The sequence below is a fragment of the Rousettus aegyptiacus genome, unplaced genomic scaffold (assembly GCF_014176215.1).
Source record: "Rousettus aegyptiacus isolate mRouAeg1 unplaced genomic scaffold, mRouAeg1.p scaffold_m13_p_5, whole genome shotgun sequence".
In the NCBI taxonomy this organism is placed as follows: domain Eukaryota; kingdom Metazoa; phylum Chordata; class Mammalia; order Chiroptera; family Pteropodidae; genus Rousettus; species Rousettus aegyptiacus.
In genome coordinates this window covers 74528425-74553370 of record NW_023416308.1, presented here as the reverse complement: position 1 = coordinate 74553370, position 24946 = coordinate 74528425, and the positions used below count along the sequence as shown (strand labels likewise).

The window sequence follows — 24946 nt, the reverse complement described above, 5'->3', positions numbered from 1 at the left end:
GACATCTTCAGTGTTTTGTATCATATAAAACAGTATTAATATAGACAGATGATTCAGCTGGTAAACAGACGGTGTAAACTTACTGTGTCAGTAAATCTCGTACAGTACTGTAAATGTATGTTCTCTTGCTTATGATTTTCAAAATAACATTTTGTTTTCTCTAGCTTAAATTATTGTAAGAATGCAACATATAATACATATAATATACAGAAGATGTGTTAATCAACTGTTTGTATTATCTATAAAGCTTCTGGTCAGCAGTAGGCTACTAGTAGTTAAGTTTTTTGAGCGTCAAAAGTTATACGTGGATTTTCCACTGCACCAGGGATGAGGTGTGTGGGTGCCCCTAACCCTTCCATGGTTCAAGGGATAACTGTACATCTTTTCTTATGTTTATTGCACTTCCGTTTCTTTTTCTGTGGCCTGACTTTTTACCTCTTTTCTTTTGCCTCTTTTGGGCTATAAATGATTGATTATATTATTAATTTGTAATGGCTCTTGTAGATTAAGTAAATTAGACTCAAAATTTGTTTTGAAGATACCTTACTGTGGCCTTGGGGGTCATAAAAGGTATGTTTAGGATGATTGTTTGGTTTGGTGATGGTGGGGATTTGTGTCGTAATTATATTTAAGAACCATGGTAGTTTTATTTTTTAAGCAAAGAGTTCAGGGATAAGGAAAAAGATTAGACACCTCAGTTGTCTTTTGTTATTATTATACCTCAGAAGCCAGAAAATTTTAGATGCCTGCAAGGGAAAGGTAAAACTTGGGAGAACATAGGGCCCCAATAGCATATTTCACTACTGAAAATTGCTTTGGATTCCTTTTAGTTCTGGGGTGTGATTTGACTGTTTTTTAAGCCTTGCTGTTGTCCATGTTGAGGTTCAAAATTGTATCAGCAAAATTAATTGACCCACCAGAAATGATCATTTTCCAAAATATGGGGATGTTAAACACACTGAAACATTTCTTTGAACTTGCCACTAAATTAGAATGTTCTTACTCTTCATCTACAAACCTGTTATGGGATAAATTCTTAATAAACGATTATAATATAAGTCTTCTCCCTAGTTGTAATCTTTGACAATTTTATAGGAACTGGGCCGGTGGTGTTACCGGTCTAAAGTCCTCATGCTTGATGGTTCCAAAGGCCAAAATTCAAAGTTCAGACTTCTTTTCTGTCAAGGGAAGGGGAAATGGGAGACTCCGTCTTTGTAAAACTGAAGTCACGAGCAGAATTTCTCTAATGATTAGAATCTATTAGCCTGAAGGCCATGGAATTAAAGCAGGCATGAACAAGATGAAGTCAGAGAGAGATGGAGCATTTCACTCTATTACAGTGTTTGTAATTATAGTTGTCATTTTAGGTATGATTTGATCCAGAGACAAATTCTGTTGGCATCTCTTGATTCTGCTCTCTTCTTGGTGGTTTCATTCCCAGGTTTCACTGTAATGAAAAGATGTCCGGCAGCATCCCTAGTCCTAGGTCCTTCCAGGTTCAGGGCCAATAGGAAAAAAAAGAATTCTCAAGAAATTAATACAAGTTCTTGGTTTTTCGTGGACCCTGAGTGAATCATAAGTTATGGTTGGAGGATGGAGTCTGCTGATTGGCCTGTTCTGAGTCACGTGAACATCCTTGGAGTTGAAGGGCGTTAATTCTACGTGAAGTAGATGTTGATAGTAGGGTAGGGTGGTCTTACAAAGGAGAACCTGGGTTTGTTTTTAAACATCGGTGCTAGGCAAGACAAAACAAACAAAAAGTACAAAAACAAAATGAAATTTTTGTTAAGACTTCTGTTAGGTTTTAAAGCAGTTTTCTAAGAACAGTAGTACTATTAACAAAAAACAACCATTTTTGGTTCTTTAGAGGCACTGGTTTACAATCATACTAATGAGTAATTTATATATATATTTTTTACTAAGGCAAATGTTTCAAATCAATAATCTATGCCACATAAGTCTTGTTTTAGAATTTATTATTGAAAGATTTGTTAAATAGTTAAGGAATTTAGGGTCATACTGTTTTTGCCTACTGCCAACATTTCAGATAGCGGAGTTGTGCTTTACGTACATCTTTCAATCCTCCAAAGCTGAATAGGAGGTTTGAATTTTATATGTTAGTGAATGTTTTTAACCTCTATATAGAATGTTTTATAGGTTGTGTTTTAAAGAGTTTTAAGTTATGTTAATCCTAACTTAAAAGTTAAAATCTATTCAGCTTTAGTTTTGGGGATAGGTGTTATTAGTGCACTACTTGGCTGCAAAAGCTACTGTTATAGAATGATACACCGAGAGCATTTTGTAGCTGAAAGTATGGAGCGTTTGAGAAAGTTCGAAGAGATCGCTGGTGAAGAAAACTGCATGGAATGTTATCTTAAAGAGTAATCCTAAAGTCTGTGTAATTTAATTATTCAGTATTTTTACTTTTCTGAGACATTTGAGCCAATTTTGATCATAAAGACAGATTTGATATTAACTGTCTTTAGATGGGCCTTTTGAAGAGATAATCTGATATTTAAGTCTACTTAGACAAGTCTGAAGCAGTGTATTTATGCTAGATGGTGCACAAGGCCATGAAGTATCATTAGATTGTATATCCTAGGACATTTGAAGGTAGGTGAGTCCTGAGGATTTGTTGTAGTCCAGAAGCAGTGCTAAGACTTCATCCCACTTTTAGTTCCTAGGTCCATTCTTAGGTTGGACCTAGGAACTAAAAGTTCTCCCATCATCTGGTGGGTAAATGTCAGAATCCACTAAGGGTTCCAGGCCACTCAGGACCATTGCAAGGCCTGTGTTACACAAGGACTTTCTTGACTGGATTAATTCACTGGAGATTTATTAATTCAATTAAACATTTATTGTGTGCCATCTATTTGCTAGGTACTCATCTAGATTTTGAAGATACAACTATGAATAAAATAAAGTCTCTTCCCTCATAGAACTTATATTCTAATTGGGGAAGGTACACGGACATCTGGAACTATCTGTATTTGCATGTTAAGTATAATTACATGCTGTTTTGGTCAAGCGTAGATCACCCTGATTTCTTTAATACTTCCTTTGATCATAGGGGTAACAGTTTAGGTGAAGGTGGATGATATCTTTAAAACTTGTAGTGATTTTTGGTATAGCTATTTTGGACTAGGTTTTATTGATTTAAACTTTGATTTTTAGTATTGCTATTTTGGACTAGGCATTATAGATTTAAACTTTTTCTTATTTATTTAACTATTTTTTGAGTATATAAAACATATGGTACAGAAGTCAAAACTACATAAATATCAGAGAAATCTTATTTTTATCTCTGTTCCCACCAACCTGTTCTTACTCCATAGATAATCATTTTTCTGAATTTCTGGCTTAACCTGCCCGCATTTCTTTTTAATTGCATTAAATCTTGGGGGAAGAAGAGGAGAAGGAGGTGAGAGACTGAAGGAAGAGGTGAATGGGTGAGAATGGATTAGAAGAGTTACATTTATAAGAAATGCTTGTAAAATGTTTTATTGGCACCACTTCCACTCCTATTAACTCTGAAAAATGCAGTAACTTTAAAAAATAAACTATTTTGGAATAATTTTCAATTTACAGAAAATTTGCAAAGATAACAGAGAATTCCCTTCATTCATTTTCTTTAATGTTAACATCTTATATTACCATTTTACATTTGTCAAAACTAAGAAGAAAATTGGCACATTATTATTAATTAAACTCCATTTTATTATAGTTTAGCATTTTTAAAAAGCAGCTTTATGATAAAATTGGAATGGATATTATTAAAGAAGAAGCCAAGACAAAGGGCACAAGAGGGCTCATATGGATGGACATTTACTGTCTTTCACCAAGATTACATCAGTAATTTACCCATAAAGAGTTGATTTCCTTTGTCTGTTCCAGCTGCTGGGGGCACCTTGTATTTTTAATCATGGTGTAATGAGAATACTTACCTTAATGCTTTTTAAGTTAATAAAATAAAAGAAAAGGCAAAAAGTCATACAACCCAAGGTCAATGCTTTAAGTATAGATGGCTAATTTGTGGAGGAGTTTTTTTTTTTGTAAACTTTTTTATAAAATTCCCTGATGTGGTCAGTTTTGTTTTATCCACATCAGTGGTGGGAAGCATAGAAATAATAATGATACATTGGGAATCCACCCAGGTGAGTGTTTGTACATGCCATTGCTGATTTTAGAATCCTAAAGCTTTGAGTCAGAAGGTGCATTGGAGGCGATTGTGCTAACTTCCTATGTAATACAAAGACCTCTTTAGTAATTTATGTACATTTATTACAGGTTTAATCTCTGTCCAAGCCCTGCATACTGCTTTGTAAGGTAGTCAGTTCCCTTGTCCTGTATTTGTCATAAAATTACACTTTAGGGATAAAGGATAGGCATTGCTTTGTCTTCTGTAGCAATAGAGGAGTGTAAAGACCAAATTATCTCTATATATAGACATATAGGAGATATAGGTGCGTATATACCTACACGTATAGGTATACCCCCTTTGCTTGTTTTCTGTCTTTTTTCCTCCATTCTTTAGAGATATCCTCTCATTTATTATTCACTTTTTTGTTTCTTTGTATTTGGTTGCTTAGAAATGTTGGGATAAAGAGATGGATAATGATAATGAATAATCCTAACCTTTTAGGATTATTATGAAGATTAAATAAGAGTACATGTATTAAGTGTTTAGCACAGTGTTGGCACACAGTAAGCCTTTAATAAGTGCTAATAGTATAATGATGGTTGTGGTCTCTGTCATCAAGTCTTTTCTTTCTAGATTAACAAGGAAAATAACTGTAAACAACTACCTGTAATACAGGTTGAATGAAATAAGTAGTATAGTAGAGGTAGGAGCAAAGTTCTTATTTATTAACTGATTTCAGTTAGAGAGTCAGGAAGGAGGAATCTCTTCTCCTTAATTTTGAAGTGGAAATATGATCTCCTTGAAGAGAATGGTCTTCTAGATTGAGGTGCTAGCATTAGCAAAAGCATGTAGCTGTGAACATGCGTGATCTCACTCATGGAACCTTAAGCCATCATGTGTGACTAGGGGGTGGGTATTTGGAAGATCTAGTAGAGAGTAGGATAGGATATGAAGCATTTGGATTGCACAATGCTTTGAAAATAATATTGGTAAGTTTGTACTTTATGCTAGAGGCTTTGGGTAATATTTTTAGGTCTTTGAATAAAGGACAAGATTGCAATCTTATAGCAAAGTAAATGTGATCATTGCATATAGGCAATTAGTGGTTTCTGTCAATTTAAGATCTTGACTGAGAGGACTAATGAAAAATATATAGTAGGAGGAAATAGTTGCTGTAATCCAGGATGTGAAATGGACACTGTTGGCAGATTGTAGGAAAACGTCTTGTGGAGTAAGCCCTAGGAACTTTTTGTAAATACATTTGGGGCTTTTCATGCTTGGAGGATTAAACAAATTTATTAGACAATAACCTTTTCTCTCAAAGAATCTTAATCTCTGGATTGGGAAAAAGGATTGGGTTGGTATGTGCATAGAAAGAAAGAACTGTACTTTTCTGGTTGACTACACATGTAATTGAAGATGGACTTACCTCAGTAGAACGGTTTGCCTTTCAGCCTGAAGGGAGAGCTTTAAGTATATTTTAAAACTGAGAACTTGGTTTCTATTTTTAAGTCTCTGAAAATAATGATTTGACACAGGGAACTAGCTTTTGGGAATGAATCTGATGTGCTCAGATTTCAGCATTGCCAACATTTTCTCTTTGTGATATGAATTGACTATCCGTTAAGTTACATTGTATTTTTGTTGATTTCTATTGTTGCTTAAAGAGTTTTTGCCTTTCAATACCTGTAACTCCAAATAATTCTTGCACCCTACTTTGAGAAATTGTTCGGAAGGACGCCTGATTAGGAAATAGCGATTAGTTGGCTACTCGTCAAGTGGGAATTTAATTTAAGCTCCTAGCAGTTGAGTTGTTGGCTGGATGGAGTGACCAGTGAGTTACTGTTTTTATTTTTTTGCTTTAGCCTCTCTCCTTGGTTGTACAGAAGATCTGGCATCTAGACTGAACTAGCAACAGGGCCATATGTATGCAATAACTGCTGATTTTCTGTTGGTATGTGATGGACTTTCTATATCCATAAACATCCTTCTGAAGGGAAAAAAAGCAAATTACTATTTAGTTCATGTGCCAGGAAATCTAATGCTATTCTACAGATATAGTGTACTTATATAACATTTATACTTTTCAAAAATATTTTTTATTGTCATTTCATGCTCACAACATGAAAATGACACCTTGTAGCATAAATGAGATAGGGTGGGCATAGTTCCTATTTGACAGAGAGAATGCTGAGGCATAAATAAGTGATTGGGTTAAGGTTGCTGGTTCAACAAATAAATGACTGGGACAACTTACTATGTTTCATTTTTGATTTGTAACTTTGAGGAAATTTTATAGGAGGAAAAAGCTGAATGCCCTTCTTTTTTTTTTTTATGGTTATTTTTTAGCGTCGTCTTAGACATCTTCGGAATATAGCTGCCCGGAACATTGTTAATAGAAATGGCCACCAACTCCTCGATACCTACTTCACGCTTCACTTGTGTAATACTAAAAAGATATATAAAGGTAAGGGAATCTGTGGATTTTGCTACCCATAGATCATTACATCTCATTTTTCGTTTTTCACATGTACTTCTATCTATTATTGCTTACTGGAAAGCTAAATTGTCATGCTGTCTGAAAATAGTTTATGAACAGTTATATATGGTTAAGAAACATGATGTTTGGATGGTATAAGAGAGGAAACATGGGATAATGACAGAAATATTGGATTTGGATTGAAAATATGTTGATACTAGTTCTAGCTCAGCTGTTTACTAGCTGTGTGATTTTGGACAAAGATCATGGCTTTTTAAGCCTCACCTTTCATTTCTCATTTGTAAAGTGAAGAAAGTGAGGTCTTATGAAGTCAGAAAAACAGATTTTTATGAGGATCAACTAAGATAAGGTGGTAAAACTTAGTTACTAAAGGTCTATTTATATTAACAAAAGGTAGCATTATTTTAATAAGAGGTACTAACGAGTTATTTGAATTCTGTCCTGTGGCAAAGATGAGAAATTCAAATGACATTTTATCTTTTTGGTTTTATTGACTGTTAAAAACAGTTATTAAAGCAGCAATTGTTTAAGAGCTTTTTACTTTTTAAAATTTTATTACCAGCACATGCTCATTAAAAATTCAATCAGGAATTGTGTAGAGTAGAACTCCGCCCACCACCATGTAAGTAGCATTAAAGTCATTTTTAGGCTGACCACTCTTGGCAGCCCACTCTCCCATCTGAGAGTATACTTTCACTTCTAATAAAGCTAGCTAGCTTGCTTTTTTTTTAAGGATAAAAAAAATCCCCTCTAAATTCTGCCATTTTCATGTAATTTTATTTCATTCTTATTTTTTATTCTAACCATTGCATATTTTATAAAGTTTTAATCCAAGTGGTTAATGATAGCTACTATAACAAATATCACAAATCTCAGTCGTTTAACAATAAATTTCTTGACACTAAGTCCAGTGCAGGTGTTTTTTATCAGGTGTTGTCTTGGCAGCTGCCCTGTGACCAAGATATTCAGTCTTCTATTTTGGAATGCTGATGTCATTAACACATGATATCTAGCATGACAAGAGAAGGATTATTTGAGGGAGATTTGGTAATGGAAATGACCCACCTCAATTTGATCACATTCCATTGGCCATAAGTCAATTGCATCATCCTTTTTAGAGGAAAAGGGAACTGAGAAACATTGTCTTCTTGTATGTCCAGAAGGAAAATGCAATAGTTTGGTTGCTATTTGTTCTAAAGGTATAAGCATTTTTGCAGATCTTAATTCATTTGGTTTGCTGGTCACTAATTGGTTCTATTAGTAGCAATGTATGACATTACCAGAGTATTTTAAATTTTTAATAGGTTTCTATATGATTAGTCCTTGGTTATATTCGTAGAATTTCTGTGTCCTTGCTCTACTGTTACCTCTAATGAGAGTAATTAACATAGTACTTAGCACATTTTAGGTATTTGGTAAATGATAGAAATTATTATTATAAATGGAATGTTAACAGTCATAATAGTAGTTTTTAAAAAGAGTAGTTATGAGACTGGTTTTACCGTGAAAAAAAACTTGTCTAAGAGATACAATGAAAGCAGTGATTTTTTTTTTAGTTCTTGTTTTCATTTTGTCTTCTTCTCACTCAGATTACATCTTGAGTTTACAAGTTTTCATAGACTGTTTTTGGAAGTTATCTCATAAAATGATCGTTAACATGATTAGGGAATAGCTAGTCACAGATCATAGGAAGTTAAGTGTCTGGTTGTGATTTTAAGTCTTTCACTAACTGGCAAACCCTTTGGCTAGGGAATTTGTCCCCTCTTATGAGTTTTAGTTAATTTACCTCAAAATGAGAAGATTAGTGATTTCCGAGACTTCCTTCTGCTCCAAAATGTCATAGATGAATGAAGTCTATTCATAGTGGTCTTGTTGGGCCCATATGTTGGGCCCTATAACTTTTAACTACCGTAGGAAGAGCCAGGAAATTCTTCCCTTATTACTAAACCTAGTCAATACCACCTTATCTTATGGACAAATGAAAATATTCATTTCATGATCATTATGTGGCGTAGGATGACTGTGATAGAAGGCCAAAACCATCTACACCACCTATTTTGTGGTATTATTTGTTAGTTGTAGAGGAAAGATTTTTTTTGAAGAATATCTGAAATGCTGATTTCTAGGTTATTTTTTTTTATTTCAGCTGAATTCATAGCAGATACTAAGAAGTTATACATGAGGGTTTTTTTTTTTTTTTTTTTTTTTGTCATTTTTTAGTGCAGTCTACCTTTTAGGTAGTTCACATCAAACACCAGTTATCACATCCCCAGAGAACAAAACCTCGTGTTAATGGATGAGGAGCTAGATTCTAATCCTGGTTTTCCCTTAAACTTGGAATTTTTATAAAATCAAGCTTGTTCTTCAGCCATAGTTATTTTCCCACTCATGAAATGTGAGTGCCTGTCCTCCCCTGCAACACCACCCAGCTGTTTGAGTACATCAGAAAATTAACTCTGTATAATCCAGCTGGTGATCTCATCCAAGTCTCATACTTTTAAATATCATTTATCTCTCTGACAACTTGCAATTTAAATCCTTAGGTTGGATCTTCTTTCTGACCTCATACTTCTATATTCAGTTGCCTGCTCTACATCTTCATCTGGTGTCTAGTAGGTAACTTAAATTTGGTATATTCAAACTGAGTTTCTGATACTTCAGTTCGTCTTCCTTCTGTCAGAAAATGGTAACTCTGTCCTTTCATTTCCTTGGCCATAAACCTTAGAATCATCCTAGATTGTCTTCTTTTATATCCCACATCTAATATTTCAGCACATAGATTTCTAACAGATCTGCCTGTCCATTTACCCTTTTCAGTATGTTCTCAACCGAGATCCTGTTAAAATGAAAGTGAGATCATGTTATTCCTCTCCTTAAAACACGCCAGTGCCCTCCATCTTACTCAGTAAAAGCTAAAATTCTTATGGTTTTCTAGAAGGCCTTCCATGAGCTGACCCTCTGTTAGCTCTCAGAACTCATCTCCTACTCTTCTAGTTCCCAGTTCTAGCTACACTGCGCTTCTTGCTGTTCTTTAAATACATCAAGTTTACCTCAATTTAAAGGCCTCTGCACTTGCTATTTCTTGGGCCTGGCACTCTTCCCTCCTAATATCCACATAACTAGCGCCTCCACTTCCTTTTAGGTCTTCACTGCTAATGTTTTCTTAGAGAAACTCTCTTTGATCACAGACTAAACTCTTTAAAAAGTTGTGACTATTCTTCTTTTGTCTTTTGTGCTTTATTTTTCTCCACAATACTTAAGATTATTTGACAGTCGCTTCATTTCATTATTTGATTAATTTATGTGTCTCTCTACTAGAATGTTAGCTCCATGAGAACCGAAATTTTTAGGTCAGTAATTTTTAGGTCATTTTTGTTTACTGTACTCTCTCTAATACTTGGAACAATGCTTAGCACCTACTGAACCCCCAAATATATATATTTTGTTCATTTAATTTTTAAATAGCTAATGTAGTTCATGGTTGAGAATATATATAAAGTGCAGTTTATGGTTCAAAGTGTATATAAAAGTTTGTATTAATGCACCTGGTTTTCTGCATCACCCTGGTAACCACTATTATTCATTTCTTATTTATCTTTCTTGAGATTCTTTATGCAAATGCAAGGAACATTAGTACCAAACTATATATATTTCCGTCCCTTAAATTTTTCACTTAATATGTTTTAGATGTTTTCCCATATCGGTTCATAGAAAGCTTTCTTAATGTTCTGCACTGAGTAGCTATACCATAAATTATTTAACTGGCTCCTATTGGTAGGCATTTTTAGGTGGGTCCAGTCTTTTGCTGTATAAATAGTACTACATTTAATAACTTTATGAGTATATTATTTTGTATGAGTGCTAGTATAGCTTTAGGTTAAATTCCAAGAAGTGGAAGTACAAAGAGAGTGTATATTTACAGTTTTGGTAGGTATTGTAAAATTGTCTTTGTTTATGTTCCCACTTCCCACTTGTTTTGTATGAGTGCCTTTTCCACCAGAGCCACACCAATGGGCTGTGCAATCAAACTTTTGAATTTTTGCCAGTTTGATAGGTGAAAAATAGTATTATGGTATAGTTTAAGTTTGTGTTTCTTCTATAATGAGTGAGGTTGACGTATTTAAAAAGCATGTATTGAATAAATGGAGTGCTGCATAACCACGAAAACATGCCACTGGAACCATGCTCTGCAATCTCTGCTTTGTTTCTTTAGGTCTTGGCAAATGGATAGAGAAATGTATGTATTTAATGGTCCCTTTCATATAGAAATAGGTCTTGGATGATATCTTTTTTGAACATTTACTTGTGAAATAATTTTACTGAAATTGAATGAATAAAAATTAATAGAATTTTATTAATAAAAACTAGTTTATAAAGTATTTTAAATTCACTATTTCTTTTGAGCCTTACAACAACACTGTTATTTTCCTTTGAAAGGTAAAAAACAACTATGGCCCTAAAAGATTAATTGGTTTGTCCAGAGTCAAGCTTATACGTGGTATATTAGGGACTGGAACTGATTTTTAATTCTGAATTCTCCTAAATTCACTATTTGCTTTTGCACCATGCTGCTAATCGCATTGAGAATATTTTAGATGTAACAGAATGACATATAGTGTAGACCTGTGTATAGTGTGTTAGAAATTACCTCAGACTTGGTGATTTCTTTTCAAATTGTGTGGCTACTTTGTTGACCTCTATTTAAAATAGTGAGTCCATTTTGAGGGTCTCAAGGAGAAGGAAAATTGTTTAGTTTCATTTATACATAGTCAGTTAGCAAAGTTTTGGAAGAAATAATGATATTATTCATCTTAGAACTAGAGAAACTTATTTTGGAAACTTTAATTTTAGACACTTGGCAGATTAAGCTGAGGAATTCTCTCTCAAAAGAAAGGAACTTATTTTTTTTTTTTTTACTGATTTTAAAACTAACACATACTTGTAACAAAATCAAACAGTACAGAAATGTAAAAGTATAAAGTGAAAGTACTTTATTATAAAAAGAAAACACTTTTTTAACTTTTTTAGTCTTTTTTTTCCCCTAAAAGTTCATATGGCACATGTAAATTAGAATACATGTATCTATATACATACATATACACATGTTTATATAGTTAATTTATGATTAGAATAATTGATTAACCATTTGTGAAAAAATGAAAACAGTAATACTTAAAGTTGCTAATGTTGGGGAAACAAGTATTTTCATAAGTGAAATTGTAAATTGGTACAATATTTTTAGAGAACAATTTGGCAATACCTATCAAATTCAAACTATTTTTCTTTTTATTTTGCAATTTTACTTTTAAAAGTCTATCCTACAGATTCAAGTGTCTTAGAATACCTATCTTTAAAAGGTTGTTTATTCCTTGAAACATCTAAAAATTAGCAGTAACCTAAATGTTTATCAGTAGATTTCTTTGAAAAAGTTAGAATTATCCCTTTTCTTACTTAAAATAAAAAAATTAGAAGACTGCTAAGCAAAAAATAAAACTAGGACGCCTAATTCTATCATCTAAGATAAACATTATTACATTGAAAAAATTAAAAAAATTGGAGCCTGTTGTAAGTTCTCTCTTAGAACCTTTTTTTTTTCCATTTAATACATTGTGACTGTCTCTCTGCAAAATAGAATTATTATCTTTATCTTTTTGTTTTGTTTTACTTTTTAATGAAGACAAACATAGAGTAAGGTAGATGGTATGTGTGTCAAGAAATACTTTAGCCAAAAGAGCTTGCCCATAAGAGTATTACGTCCAGGTTTGCTTTTTATTTACTTTTTGATGAGTCCTAAGCTTTATTCATTAGTGGACCACTTTCACAATTTTTTCTATATTTGAATTTTACCTATATTGTTGCATACTTAATAAAAATTTTAAAGTTCATTATCTTTAAACTCATGTCTAAGCATAACCTGTGAAATTGTTGATTCAAACAAAAAATTTTATTGTCTACCCAAGAATGTTTTACATACTGAAGAGATGGCAATTGTAAAAACAAACACCTTATGGAGCTTACAGTTAGGGGTCGAATATATGAGACATAAATTTCAATGTATTAGAAAAAAGTAGTTTGTGAATCACCTAAAATCACCTCAAGTACCAGGGCATCATATTTGGGAAATAGTATCCCACCGCAGCCTGAGGATGCAAGGGTCCTCACAGGCTCTGCGGACAGAGCGTCATGGAGGTTTCTTCAGCAGGGAGTCAGCACAGGGAATGTTGGAGGATTGTTGGACCTCTGACACACTTCTCTTTTGATTGTGTTTTCACATACGTGAAGGTTTGCAGAATCATAAAATTTTTATGCTTACAGAGGACCTATGGTTATTAGTCTAATTTGCTAAATTGTTTAATGAAAAATAGGCCTGAGGAAGTTAAAGATACAGAATGTTAATGACAAGTAGAACTAGAACTTTGGTTAGCTGGTTGCTAGATTTGGATTCATTCCACAGTACTACAGTGGGTAATCATTAGAGATATTGGAGAAAAGGGGAGCATATAGAATCAGTTGTTGTAGAGGGGGGTCAGGGGAGAAGAAAGTCTGAGTTTTAAGGGCTCAAATTTGAATCTATGGTAAAAGGAGTCAGTAAGGTAAACATCACTAAATTAAATCTTAACAGATTTTGGGCTTTCTTGACTAATGTTTTCTCCTTTAAAACACTTATATTTAATCTTTATTTTGAATTTTTCTTTTGCAGATATAGAGAGAATAGATCCCTTGAAAATGTTTTAAATATTTTACTGGAACATATATTGAAACATTTACAGGATTAAGAGTTAAAGAGCTTATTTTTTCCCATATCACTTATTGTTTTTTTTTTCTTTTTTTCCAGAATTTTATAGAAGTGAAGTGATTAAGAATTCCTTGGTAAGTTTGCTTTCTGACAGGTACATATGACTAAGCCTATAACTCTTCTTTCAGAAATGCTGAGTCATAAATAAATTCAAGTTCTCTTCTGATATTATGATCCTTCTACAGTTAAATCTGCTCAGTTACTGCTTAAATCTTCATTGATTTGATCATTACTGTATCTCTGTCTAGTACTTAGAACATGTCTGACACATAGTAGGTACTTGATAAATGTTTGCTGAATGAACTGATATTTTTCTGTTAAAAACTTTGATGTTTTTCAACTCAAATTTTATAATTCTGTCACTTCTATTTAGTATAGAGGTTTTTGACTTACCAAACTTAAAAAACGATACCTTTGTTTAGATATAGTTTTAAGAATTTTATATCTAAAGCTATTGTATAGGATCCTTTCACTTGTTTTTTGGCCATGGCATTGCTCAGTTAGAAATTTGGCAAGTGTTTTACTTTTGATAATGTGTACACTTGATATTTGCATAAGTGGCTCAATTTATTGGGTCATGCTGATAACAAGGAGAGCTTTATAGTAATGATAATATCTTTTTAATGGTTCAAGAACATACTGGATTTGGCCCCTGTCTACTTTTTCAACCTCATCGCCTAATACTTTTTCTTACTCGTTGTGTTACAGACATACCTCATCTTTTTGGTGTTTTGACTATGTCAAGCTTATCTTGTTCCTTATAAAGCTATATAGAACACTTGTTTCTCAGCTTTTCATTTGGCTGAAGAATCCTTTGAGGTCTCAGCTATGTCACTTCCACTGGGCCTCCTATGACTATTCCATCTAAAGTAGTTCCCTTTCCTCTTGTCACAGTTTTTCATATCACCTGTTTCATTTTCTTTAGAGCATTCATCACTGTTAGAAACTGTTATTCACTTCTTTGTTCATGTTTATTATCTGTTTCCCATCTCCCAGAATATAATTTCCATGAAAGCAGGGACCTTGCCAGTCTTGTTCACCACTAACATCCTGCAATGTAGAATAGCGTAGATACTGAGTGAGTGTTTGTTAGACCAATAATTGGATATCAGTGATGTGTTGTATTCGCAGAATCCTTTTACATATGAGATTCCATTTTGATCCTTAGAACAATCTGTGAGGTAGATGGGGGTAGATCTTAAGAAACCAATATCCAGAGAGCAATAATTTTTACAGTCACAGAACTGCAAGATCAGAACCTTGCTCCCCAGACTTTCTATTTTCAGGTTTCTACTACTCTTTCCCCTTCATCAAGCTGTCTTTTAATGTTTTTACAATATCATAATAGATTTAAGTCCCAGTCCAGACAGGTTCCTTGAACTCATCTCTGAGGAGCTCTGATCATCAGTAAAACTCTTTTTCTATGTACATTACACAGTATATGATAAATGGCTAGCACCATGCCCAACGCATATTTGCTGCTGAGTAAATATTAGTTTTTCCTCCTCTTCTGGCTGAGGTGGAATCAGAAATAGTCTATAGGCAAGCAAGAGCTGAGGAAGAGGGGGTTTATGGAGAGGTAGAATAGAATGCTATCTTGGTTTATCTACCTCCTTTTCTATAGTCAAAATTCTAGTCGGGGATGGTTTTACAGTATCCCACTGATTTTTCTCTGGATTTATGTCATAGTGGACTCTGTGCTATGTATTGTTCTACTTTATTAGTACTGTATTTACTTGGTATTTACTTAGCTTCCAAATCCATATTTCTGAATATCATCTCTCTGAATATTATCTCCTATCGTTAGCTCCTTTTGTCTCCTATCTTTAATTGCTTCTGAACTATTTGAATTGTGACATCTTCATCCCTGGTGTACTTAGGTTGAATAATGTTTTATACAGTGGATTTCAAACAAGAGAGAGGATTGAACCAAAAGACTTCCAAGGTCCTTTCATCTTACAGTTTGTACTGTAATTATTTCCAAAGTATACCACTTACAACATTTGCTTGCATTGTAATTGTTGATGAGCATTTCATCTCACAAAGTTGATGAAAGCTACTGCGGGTCAAGGACTGCCAAAATATCTTTATGCCTCCCTCGCTGCCATTGTACTTCTCCTATCAGGTATTTTATTAAATATTGATTCGTCGACATTTCTTTTTAAGGATATTCTTTGAGATGATGATATTTTGGGCAAAGATTATTTTTTGTTTCTTTTTATAGCTTAATATAGTTTGATAAACCTCAATTCATTTCTTCTTTTTTAAAGGGTTCTTTCTTAGCTTTCTGCTAAATCATTGTGACTGGTTCAGATTTACAGGCATTGGACACCACAGGAGTCAACAACCCTCAGAGAATATGCTGGAGACAGCACATTGTTACCTCCCTTCTTGCTGTCTCAGAAGAAACAGATGAGCAAAATTTATTGGTTTCTTTTCTGCTTAGGAATTTACAATTTCTTTGCAGTTGTGATATTTGATGTATGGAGTCAGTCGCTTGATTGCTTTGATTCCTACTGCTTATGTTGTGTTTGGCACATAGAAGGTGCTCAGCAAATGTTTCTTAATGAATGGATTCTTCGATACATATAATTATTGATTGACTTCTAATTATCTGCTAAAAGATTAGGCCAAGCACTACTTTATTTTAACTAAGCTTTGGGTAAATTTTCACTCTGGTGGACTCGGTTGGACTCTGGTGAGCTTGTGACAAGTATTCTTTTTTTAATGTAACTTTAATAAGGCTTTGACTATTTTTTCTAGGTTTATAGTCTGAGCTTAGTTCTCAGACAGAGTGGCCTGGTTTTGCCACTTTGATGTCAAAGGACACGTGGAAAAATAGACACAAGATTAAAAAAATATTTTTTCCCAGAAGTTAGATAAACTGCCCTTATGTGCTTATTCTGTGCCTCTTTCTAACTCTTGAATACTCCAAATTAGTGCCGTTTAATAAACTTCTGTGATGACAGCAGTATTCTTTGCACTGTCCAGTGCAGTTGCCACTAGCCACATATTGGGCACTTGAAATGTGGTTAAGTCCTACTGAGAAATAGAATTTTTAATTTTATTTAATGTTAATAGCCACAAGTGGCTAATGGATATTGTATTGGACAGCATAGTTCTAGAGCTCTCTGAAACGCTTTCTTACAATCTGTAACGTTAGCAGAAAGAAATTTGTGTGTGCTTTTAAAAATTGTGTGTGTGTGTATATACACACTTTATAGTTATGTAACTACTACCATTTTTAATCAGTGTAATAGCTGTTTCTATGGTCGTCTTAGCTCCTTTAACATGTGGGATAAATCTCATGAAAGTAGAGACTTTGTGTGTTTTATTTTTGTAATCCCCACAGGCATAGTATTGTGCTTGGCTTATACTTGGCAAACAAACAAGGAAAAAATATGTCATAATGTGTATATATGTGTGTATATATATGTATAAATACATATTTATGTGTGTGTATGTGTATGCAGTCATTTACAGGACTCACCATTATTTTATGTTCACCAAGAAACAATAAACACTTCTGATTAAACTGAAACATGGGCCCTTGGCAATAGTCGGGTGTGAATTATGATTCAATTTTACTAGCCTCTTGTTACTTTGAAATTTCTTTCTCCCATTCCAAGGTAGTATTTATTTAGTAGTTTTTCCTTTCTTTAGGTACATTGCTTGACCTGCAGTAGGGAATCTTTTGTATGTTTCTGAGCAATACAATGTAAATCAGCTTCCTCAATTTGTGGGAATTTCCTTAAGTCCCATAAAAAAGGCAGATGAGGTTATTTCTTCATTGACAAATATTTGTTTCTCTGATACCAAATTCATGCCTTGTTGCCTACACAAAAACTCAATACTTTTTATTAAAGTTTAATATACGTGTTTACAGATCTTAAGTATGCATCTTGATGAATTTTCTCAAATTAAATACACCCATGTTACCAACATATAGATCAAGAAATAGATTTTCAATGCCCCAGAAGCCCTCTTATGCCCTCTTCAGTTACTCCTACTCTTTTGACTTTTAATACCATAAAGTAATTTTACTTGTTTTTGAGCTTTATGGTAATGAAATCGTACAGTGTACACTTTTGTGTCTGACTTCCACTCGTCAGAGTCATTCATATTGTAGAGTGTATAATTTGTAGTTTGTTTGTTATATAGCATTCCAGTCTGTGAACATACCAGAATGTATCCATTCTTCTGTTGATGGGCATTTGGTTAATTTCTAATTTTGAGCTTATATGACTGGTGCTGCTATGAACATTCTTGTATATGTTTTTTGGTTCAATGTATGTATGCATTTCTCTTGGGTATATATCTAGAAGTGGATGTGCTGGGAATATGCATGGGATCAGCTTTAGTATATATTGCCAGACTGTTTTCCAAAATTATTGTTGTATTTACACTCCCACAAGCAGTCTGTGAGAGTTCTGGTTATTCCACTTTTTCTTTTCATTTCTTTTCTCTTCCTTCCTTCCTTCCTTCCTTCCTTCCTTCCTTCCTTCCTTCCTTCCTTCCTTCCTTCCTTCCTTCCTTCCTTCCTTCTCTTCTCTTCTCTTCTCTTCTCTTCTCTTCTCTTCTCTTTCTTGTTCCCTCCCTTCCTTCCTTCCTTCCTTCCTTCCTTCCTTCCTTCCTTCCTTCCTTCCTTCCTTCCTTCCTTTCTTCTTCTTTCTTTCCTTTTTATTAGTTTCAAATGTATAGTACATTGGTTAGACATTTATATAGTTTATGAAATGATCTTCCCTCTGGCTCTACACCTACCATTACATTACAGCTATCTGTATTCCCTATGCTATACTCCCCATCCCCATGAACATCTTATCAGTTACTAATTTGTACTTCATTAAACCTTCACTGTTTTCTCCCAGCCTCCCCACCCCCTCCCCGTTGGTTGTCATCTGATTGTCTTCTATATTTGTGGGTCTGTTTTTGATTTGTTTGTTCTTTTTGTTCCATAGATTCTGCCTATCAGTGAAGTCACATGGTATTTTATGTTTCTCTGTCTAACTTATTTCGCTCAGCGTAATCGCCTCTAGGTCCATTCATGTCATTGCAAATGATAGGATTTCTTTTTTTTTTTTTTTATAGCAGAGTAATATTCCATTGTATATATGAATCATAACTTCTTTATCCAATCATCTGTTGATGGGCATTTAGGTTGCTTCTATATCTTGGCTATTGTAAGTAGTGCTGCCATGAACACAGGGATGTATAGACCTTTACAAATTATTATTTTGGTTTTCTTTGGATAAATACCCAGAAGTGCAATTACTGGGTCGGGACAAAAGGTAGATAGATCCATTTTAATTCTTTGAGGAACCTCCAGACTGTTTTCCATGATGGCTGTACGAATTTGCAATCTCACCAACAGTGTATGAGGGTTCCCTTTCCTTCACATCCTCACCAACACTGTTGTTCTTTGATTTATTGATGATATCCATTCTGACAGAGAAATTTGCATTTCTCTGATGATTAGTGACCTTGAGCATCTTTGCATCTTTATATATATATATATATATATATATATATATATATATATATATATATATATTTTGGTGAAATCTCTATTCAGGTCTTCTGCTCATTTTTTAATTGGTTTTTTTGATAATTGTTGAGTCACATGAGTTCTTTATATATTTTGGATATTAGCCCTTTATCTAATGTATCATAAGTGAATATCTTCTTCTATTCAGTATGTTTGTTGTCTTTTTTCATTTTGTTGATGGTTTCCTTTACTGTGCAAAACCTTTTTAGTTTGATGTAATCCCATTCGTTTATTTTTTTTTTCTTTCGTTTCCCTTGCCTGAGGTGGTTACTCCACATTTTTGTAAATACTTTTCTATTTCTTTATCTTTTGAATTAAATTTTTATAGGTATTATATACAGGACTTTTTTTGTTTTATTGTAAATCAATAGAGATATTTTAAATGACAGTTAAACTCAGCACATGCAGTACCAACACTGTGCTTAACTTAAAAGAATTGATATTAACTACTGCTATTTTTAAGGTTGTGCATGTAGAGATACCTGATGACTGCCACCTGGTGGTCAAAGATTGTAGGATCTTACTGATTTTAACATTTCTTAAATCTGAATTCATCTTACAATGTGAAGAAAAATATGTGTTAAAATTGATAAATTTGAACATGTTCTATGGTAATAAATATAATGGAGTAAAATAAAACAGAAAAAGGGAGTATCTGGCCCAGTGGTTGCTTTTTTTTTTCTATGGTAATCACATAGAAGATATTTGAGCAGACCTGAGAGAAGTGAGTGAACAAATGATGTCTGTATGTGGGGGAAGACTGTTCCAGGACAATAAGCACAAAAGTACAAAGGCAGGGATATACTTGAAGTTTTCAAGGAGTGTACTTTGGCTAAGAAGTTTGTGTGGCTGCAGTAGAGTGAGGAGGGGTGGTTTGAAATTTTAATAGATTAAGTATGCCAAAGGCAGGAGCAAGACAATTGAAGATCAACAGCAAAGGAAGTGACCTATGAAGGTAGGAGATAGTAGTCAAGGCTAGATAGTATGAGAGTAAGGTTTGGAAGGGATATAATTAGATCACACAAAATTAGGAGCATCTTTCGGACAAGGACCCCCAACCTAATTCATTTTTCTATTTTCTAATGTCCTTAGTACAACACTACCCAGAGAAGGCCAATAAATGTCTGTTGCATTAAATAACAAGAATAGTTCACCTTTGACAGGTTAGATGGTAGACATGTATCTGTAAGTTATATGTCAGAGTGATGGTTTCTTCTCAGATATGTTTAGCATAGAATAATTACTGATGGTGTGTAATTCAACTTTAATGTCTCTGGTTTATTAGGTATTGAATAAATAAATGCATTACTATGTGAAGCTGTATTAATAATTAGAACATATGCTCCTTTTAGTGGCTATAATAAATAAGCAGAGAAATTTTAAAAATGCCAGTACCACCCCTGGTGTGTTAATTGGAATGTCTTCTTGGTTCACTTAAGTTTGCAATTTAAAATATTTTCGAGGTCTTTAGTATTTAAAAACAAAATGATTTACAAAACCTAATTGCAAACAAGTTAGAGTCATCCTAAGGCATGTTTTCTTTTCTATCAACAGAATCCAACGTGGCGGAGTCTCGATTTTGGAATAATGCCAGACCGTCTTGATACATCTGTGTCCTGTTTCGTGGTGAAGATATGGGGAGGAAAGGAGGATGTCTACCAGCTGATGATTGAGTGGAAAGTCTGTTTGGATGGGCTGAAATACTTGGGTCAGCAGGTAATTTTTAGGCTGAAGTTTTGAGTAGTTGTCTTCTCTACATTAACCTCTCTAACCTTTCTGTCGATTCTTCTGATTCTACATTTCCTATTATAAAGAGAGACCTTTTATGATTGTTTACTTAATTGTAGAAATTTGAGTTGTTACCAAGTTTAAAAAATAACCTTTAACTGAGGAAATTTATGAAGAAAAACCCTAACTTGCTAATTTAAAATGATTTTTTTTAGTAGGAAAGAATATGCTTTCTTATATAGCACAAGGCTTCTTCTGTGTTATTGGACATTGCCCTCTAGAATTTGAAAATTAAGTTGAAAATAAGGAACAAGGAACATATTATTAAATACCTTCTCTTATGACCAGCAGAGCCGGGTTATTCTAGAAATAAAGAAGAGCCACTGTTTATTGAGCATGGACATGACAAATGCCTGGCTTATATATTGCTACCCATCAACCATGAGTGATGTAGCTAAGTGATCATGCACTCATCTAGCTGAGCTCAGAAGTAGCTCCATAATCCTTTCTAATACGGTGTTTCAGGATGCAACTAGTAATACATCAGAACTGCATATGAAAGTACACTTATTTGCCATCTCTTGACATAGGTTATTAACAATTAATGTTTATAGCAACCTTGTTAAGGTCAATAGTAATTGCCCTTATTTTCCAGATGGGAAAATTGAACTTCAGGGAATTTAAGAAACTGCTCAAGCTCACAGTGCTAGGTAGATCTAGGATTTAAATCCAGACTTGGCTGATTTAAAAATTCTTTCTCTTTGTGCTATACCACATTGGTACAACACACTGGTCCTTGGTAACCACCCACTCCACCATGGAGTGAATGCCATTTATACTTTGTGATACCTGTGAGACTAATTGTTAAGAGTAACCCTAAAATGTTAGTCACATACTTTCTGGTATGTTTCTTTTATGGAAACAATTCTACATATTTTTTGGAGGGAAGAGGTTTTAAAAAAAAAAAAATCTCTGCCCTTATTTTACTCACCATACTTTGTGTTCTTCTGTGGTTACTAGAACAATGCATACAATAGACATTTTCCTTAGCTAAATTCTAGCCTGCTACAAATTCTTAATCTTTTTATTTTTGTATTTTTACTTTGTTTTAGGGATGGTCTTAATTAAAACTTCTAAAATAAAGACTTCTGGCTTAGGCCTTCCTCTTCTCTTTCAGGACCAGGCATGTGTTGCCTTTAAGCTGGTCAGCTGGAGTCTATACTGAAGCATTTACCCTCTTTGTCTCCCCACATACTGTGTTGGCTCTCTGTGGGTAGACCATGATATTAAGAACTTATTTATTTTTCTTTTGAGAGTACCTACATTTTGTGGAAGATACTGCTAAACATTAGAGTTGCAGGGCAGCAGGCTTATAGGAGAGTCTTTGGCCAGAGAAAATGGTCATCGTGCTTTTCAACTCACACATTCCTTAGGTGGATTTCCTTAGATAGTCTTAAAGTACCCAACTGTGCTTATGTCTAACCTGACCTAATTTCAGAGTCAACATTCAGGTGTCTTCTTACAAAGTTGATTATGTCAATATAACAGAGATCAAGAGAAAGAAAACTTGTTTTTAAAGCCAGTTAGAAACTTATCATCGTAGAAAGTTAAAACTCACCTATGTATTAAATAGGTATAACAAGTAACATACTATTAGAAAATCAGATAAAATAGAATTACAGATTTTTAGAGGAAAGCAAGACTAAGATGTATCAGCATAATAGCCAGAAATATTGAGGTTATTGATCCTCTTTTTACCAGGCATTGTTCTTAATGTTAAGGATCCAGTGATGAGTAAGTTATGATTCCTAGGTCCTGTAAACTGATGATTGATGAATTCCGACCTAGAGAGCTATGGGAGTTCACGAAAGAGGTATTTAGATAAGCCTCGATAGAGTCATGAAAGGCTGACTTTGGAATGAAATGTTTCTTACAAGTTAGGTTCATTGAGGTATAATTTACATACAATATAGTTCACTCTTTTAAAATGAACAGTTCAATGGGTTTGAAAAACATATAAAGTTGAGTAACTACCACAAAATGAAAAAAGCTGCTATAAATATTTAAATATAGGTCTTTGTGTTGACATATGTTGTCATTTCTCTTGAGAAAATGCCCCGGAATAGAATTTCTAGGCCTAATGTTAAATGTATGTTGAAATTTATAAAAAAACAGCTATACCATTTTCCAAAATGACTACCATTCTGCATTCTAATGGGTTTGAAGTGGTATCTCATTGAGAATTTAATTTGAATTTTCATAATGATGAAAAATGATGTTGAGCATCAAGAAACTATTTGCCATCAGCCTCTCTCGTTCTTGCTCTCTCTCTCGTGAAATATTTATGCAGATCTTTTGCCCATTTTTAATTTCGTTGTTTGAATTCTCATTATTGAGTTATAAAATTTCTGTATGTATTCTGAATATGAGTCAATCCTTTATAAGATATGTATTTTCGAAATATTTTCTGCCAATCTGTGGCTGGTCATTTCATTTTCTTAAGTGCCATTCAAAAAATGGAAGTTTTCAAATGTTGAAGTACACTATATCAGTTTGTTTCTTTTGTTTCTTTTTTTCTTTTGTGTCTTCAAGATATCTTTGCCTAATCCAAACTTCCTCCTACAAAGTTTTCTTCTAGAACTTTTTTTGTTTTAGGTTTATGTCTATGATCCATTTTGAATTAACTTTGATATGAAGTGCAAGGTTTATTGTTTTACAGATGGATGAACATTCATTCCTGTACTCTGTTGTAAAGGCTGTTATTTCCTCTATTGAATTACCTTGCTTTTGTTGAAAATCTGTTGTTGAAAATCATTTGTGTAGATTTATTTATGGACTCTATTCTATCTCACTGATCTACACATCTGTCTCTGTGCCAGTATCATAGTATCTTGATTACTGAAGTTTTATATAGTTTTGAATTCAGGTAATGTGAATCTTCCAACTTTGTTCTCTTTTCAGAGTTGTTCTGGCTCTTCTGGATATTTTACCTTTACATATACACTTTAAAATTAGTTTGTCAATTTCTACCAAAATCCTACTGGGATTTCGATAGGTCTTGAATCTAAGAAAACATGAGGGAACTGACATCTTAGCAATACTGAGTATTTTTTTAATCTACAGACATGATATCTCCATTTGTGAACACCTTCTATCTAGTAATTGTTTGGTGTGTGTATTTTTTTTATACATTGCTGTGTAGGCAGTATGTTTGTTGTCTGTGAATACAGACAGTTTAGTCTTCCTTTTTAATGTGTATGTCTTTCTTTTTCTTATCTTATTTCACTAGTTAAGATCTCAGTATAGTATTAAATAGAAATGAGTAGAGTGGCCATCCCTGTTTTGTTGTTGATATTGCGGAAAGTATCGTCTTTCTTTATTAAGTATATTAGCTGTAAATTTTGTAGACACTTTATAGGTTCAGAAGTTTTCTTCATTTTTAGTAGATTTGATTTGCTAATATTTCATTAAGGCTTTTTTCATTTATGTCCATGAGGGATATTGATCTATTTTTTCTTGGAATGTCCTTGTATGGTTTAGTATCAGATTAATGCTGGTCTCATAAAATGGATTGGGAAGTGTCTACTCTTCTATTTTTGTGGTGAATTTGTGTAGAGTTGTTCTTTATTTCACAAATGTTTGACAGAATTTTTTAGTGAAGCCATCTGGGTTATAGAATTTCTTTGTAGGATGTTTTAGAAGTATGACTTAAATTACTTGATTAGATATGGGGTTATTCAGGTTATCTATGTTTTTGTAAGCGAGCGTTGAAAGATTGTCTTCCAAAGAATTTGTCAATTTCACCTAAGATTTCAAATTTATTGCTATAAAAATATCTGTAATATTCCCATATCCTTTTTTAAATTTATTTTTTTAATTGAAGAAATGATTTAAAAAATTTCCCCCTCCGTCTACCTCCTTTCTCTCCACTCCTTTTAATGTATGTAGACTATATAATGATTCTTTTCACTTTCCTCTTTGCTATTAGTAATTTATGTCTTCTCTTTTCCCTGATCACTCGACTAGAGATTTACTAATTTTATTAGCTTTTCAAAGAACTAGTGTTTGGTCTCATTGAATATCTTTTTTGTTACTGTTTCACAGTTTTTGATTTCTGCTTTTATCTTTAATACTTTTTTCCTTTTGCTTTCTTTAGGTTTAATTTGTTCTTCTTTGCTGGTTTCTTCATGTGGGATCCTGGATTACTGATTTAAGACTTCTCTTGGCTAAAATAAC

At 33.6% G+C, this 24946-nt stretch overlaps 1 protein-coding gene across 4 annotated transcripts in view; it reads left to right on the top strand.

Annotated features, from left to right (window-relative positions):
* UVRAG (UV radiation resistance associated) overlaps positions 1–24946 on the top strand; it is a 249482-nt gene that overhangs the window by 15655 nt on the left and 208881 nt on the right. For 3 of the 4 annotated variants that reach the window (XM_016161480.2, XM_036221513.1, XM_036221512.1), the window contains 3 exons: positions 6491–6608; positions 13477–13511; positions 20537–20698. In XM_016161480.2, the coding sequence (XP_016016966.2) occupies positions 6491–6608; positions 13477–13511; positions 20537–20698 (315 nt within the window). Of the gene's footprint in view, positions 1–6006; positions 6096–6490; positions 6609–13476; positions 13512–20536; positions 20699–24946 lie in introns of those variants that run through there. The other variant, XM_016161481.2, reaches the window with a different exon arrangement.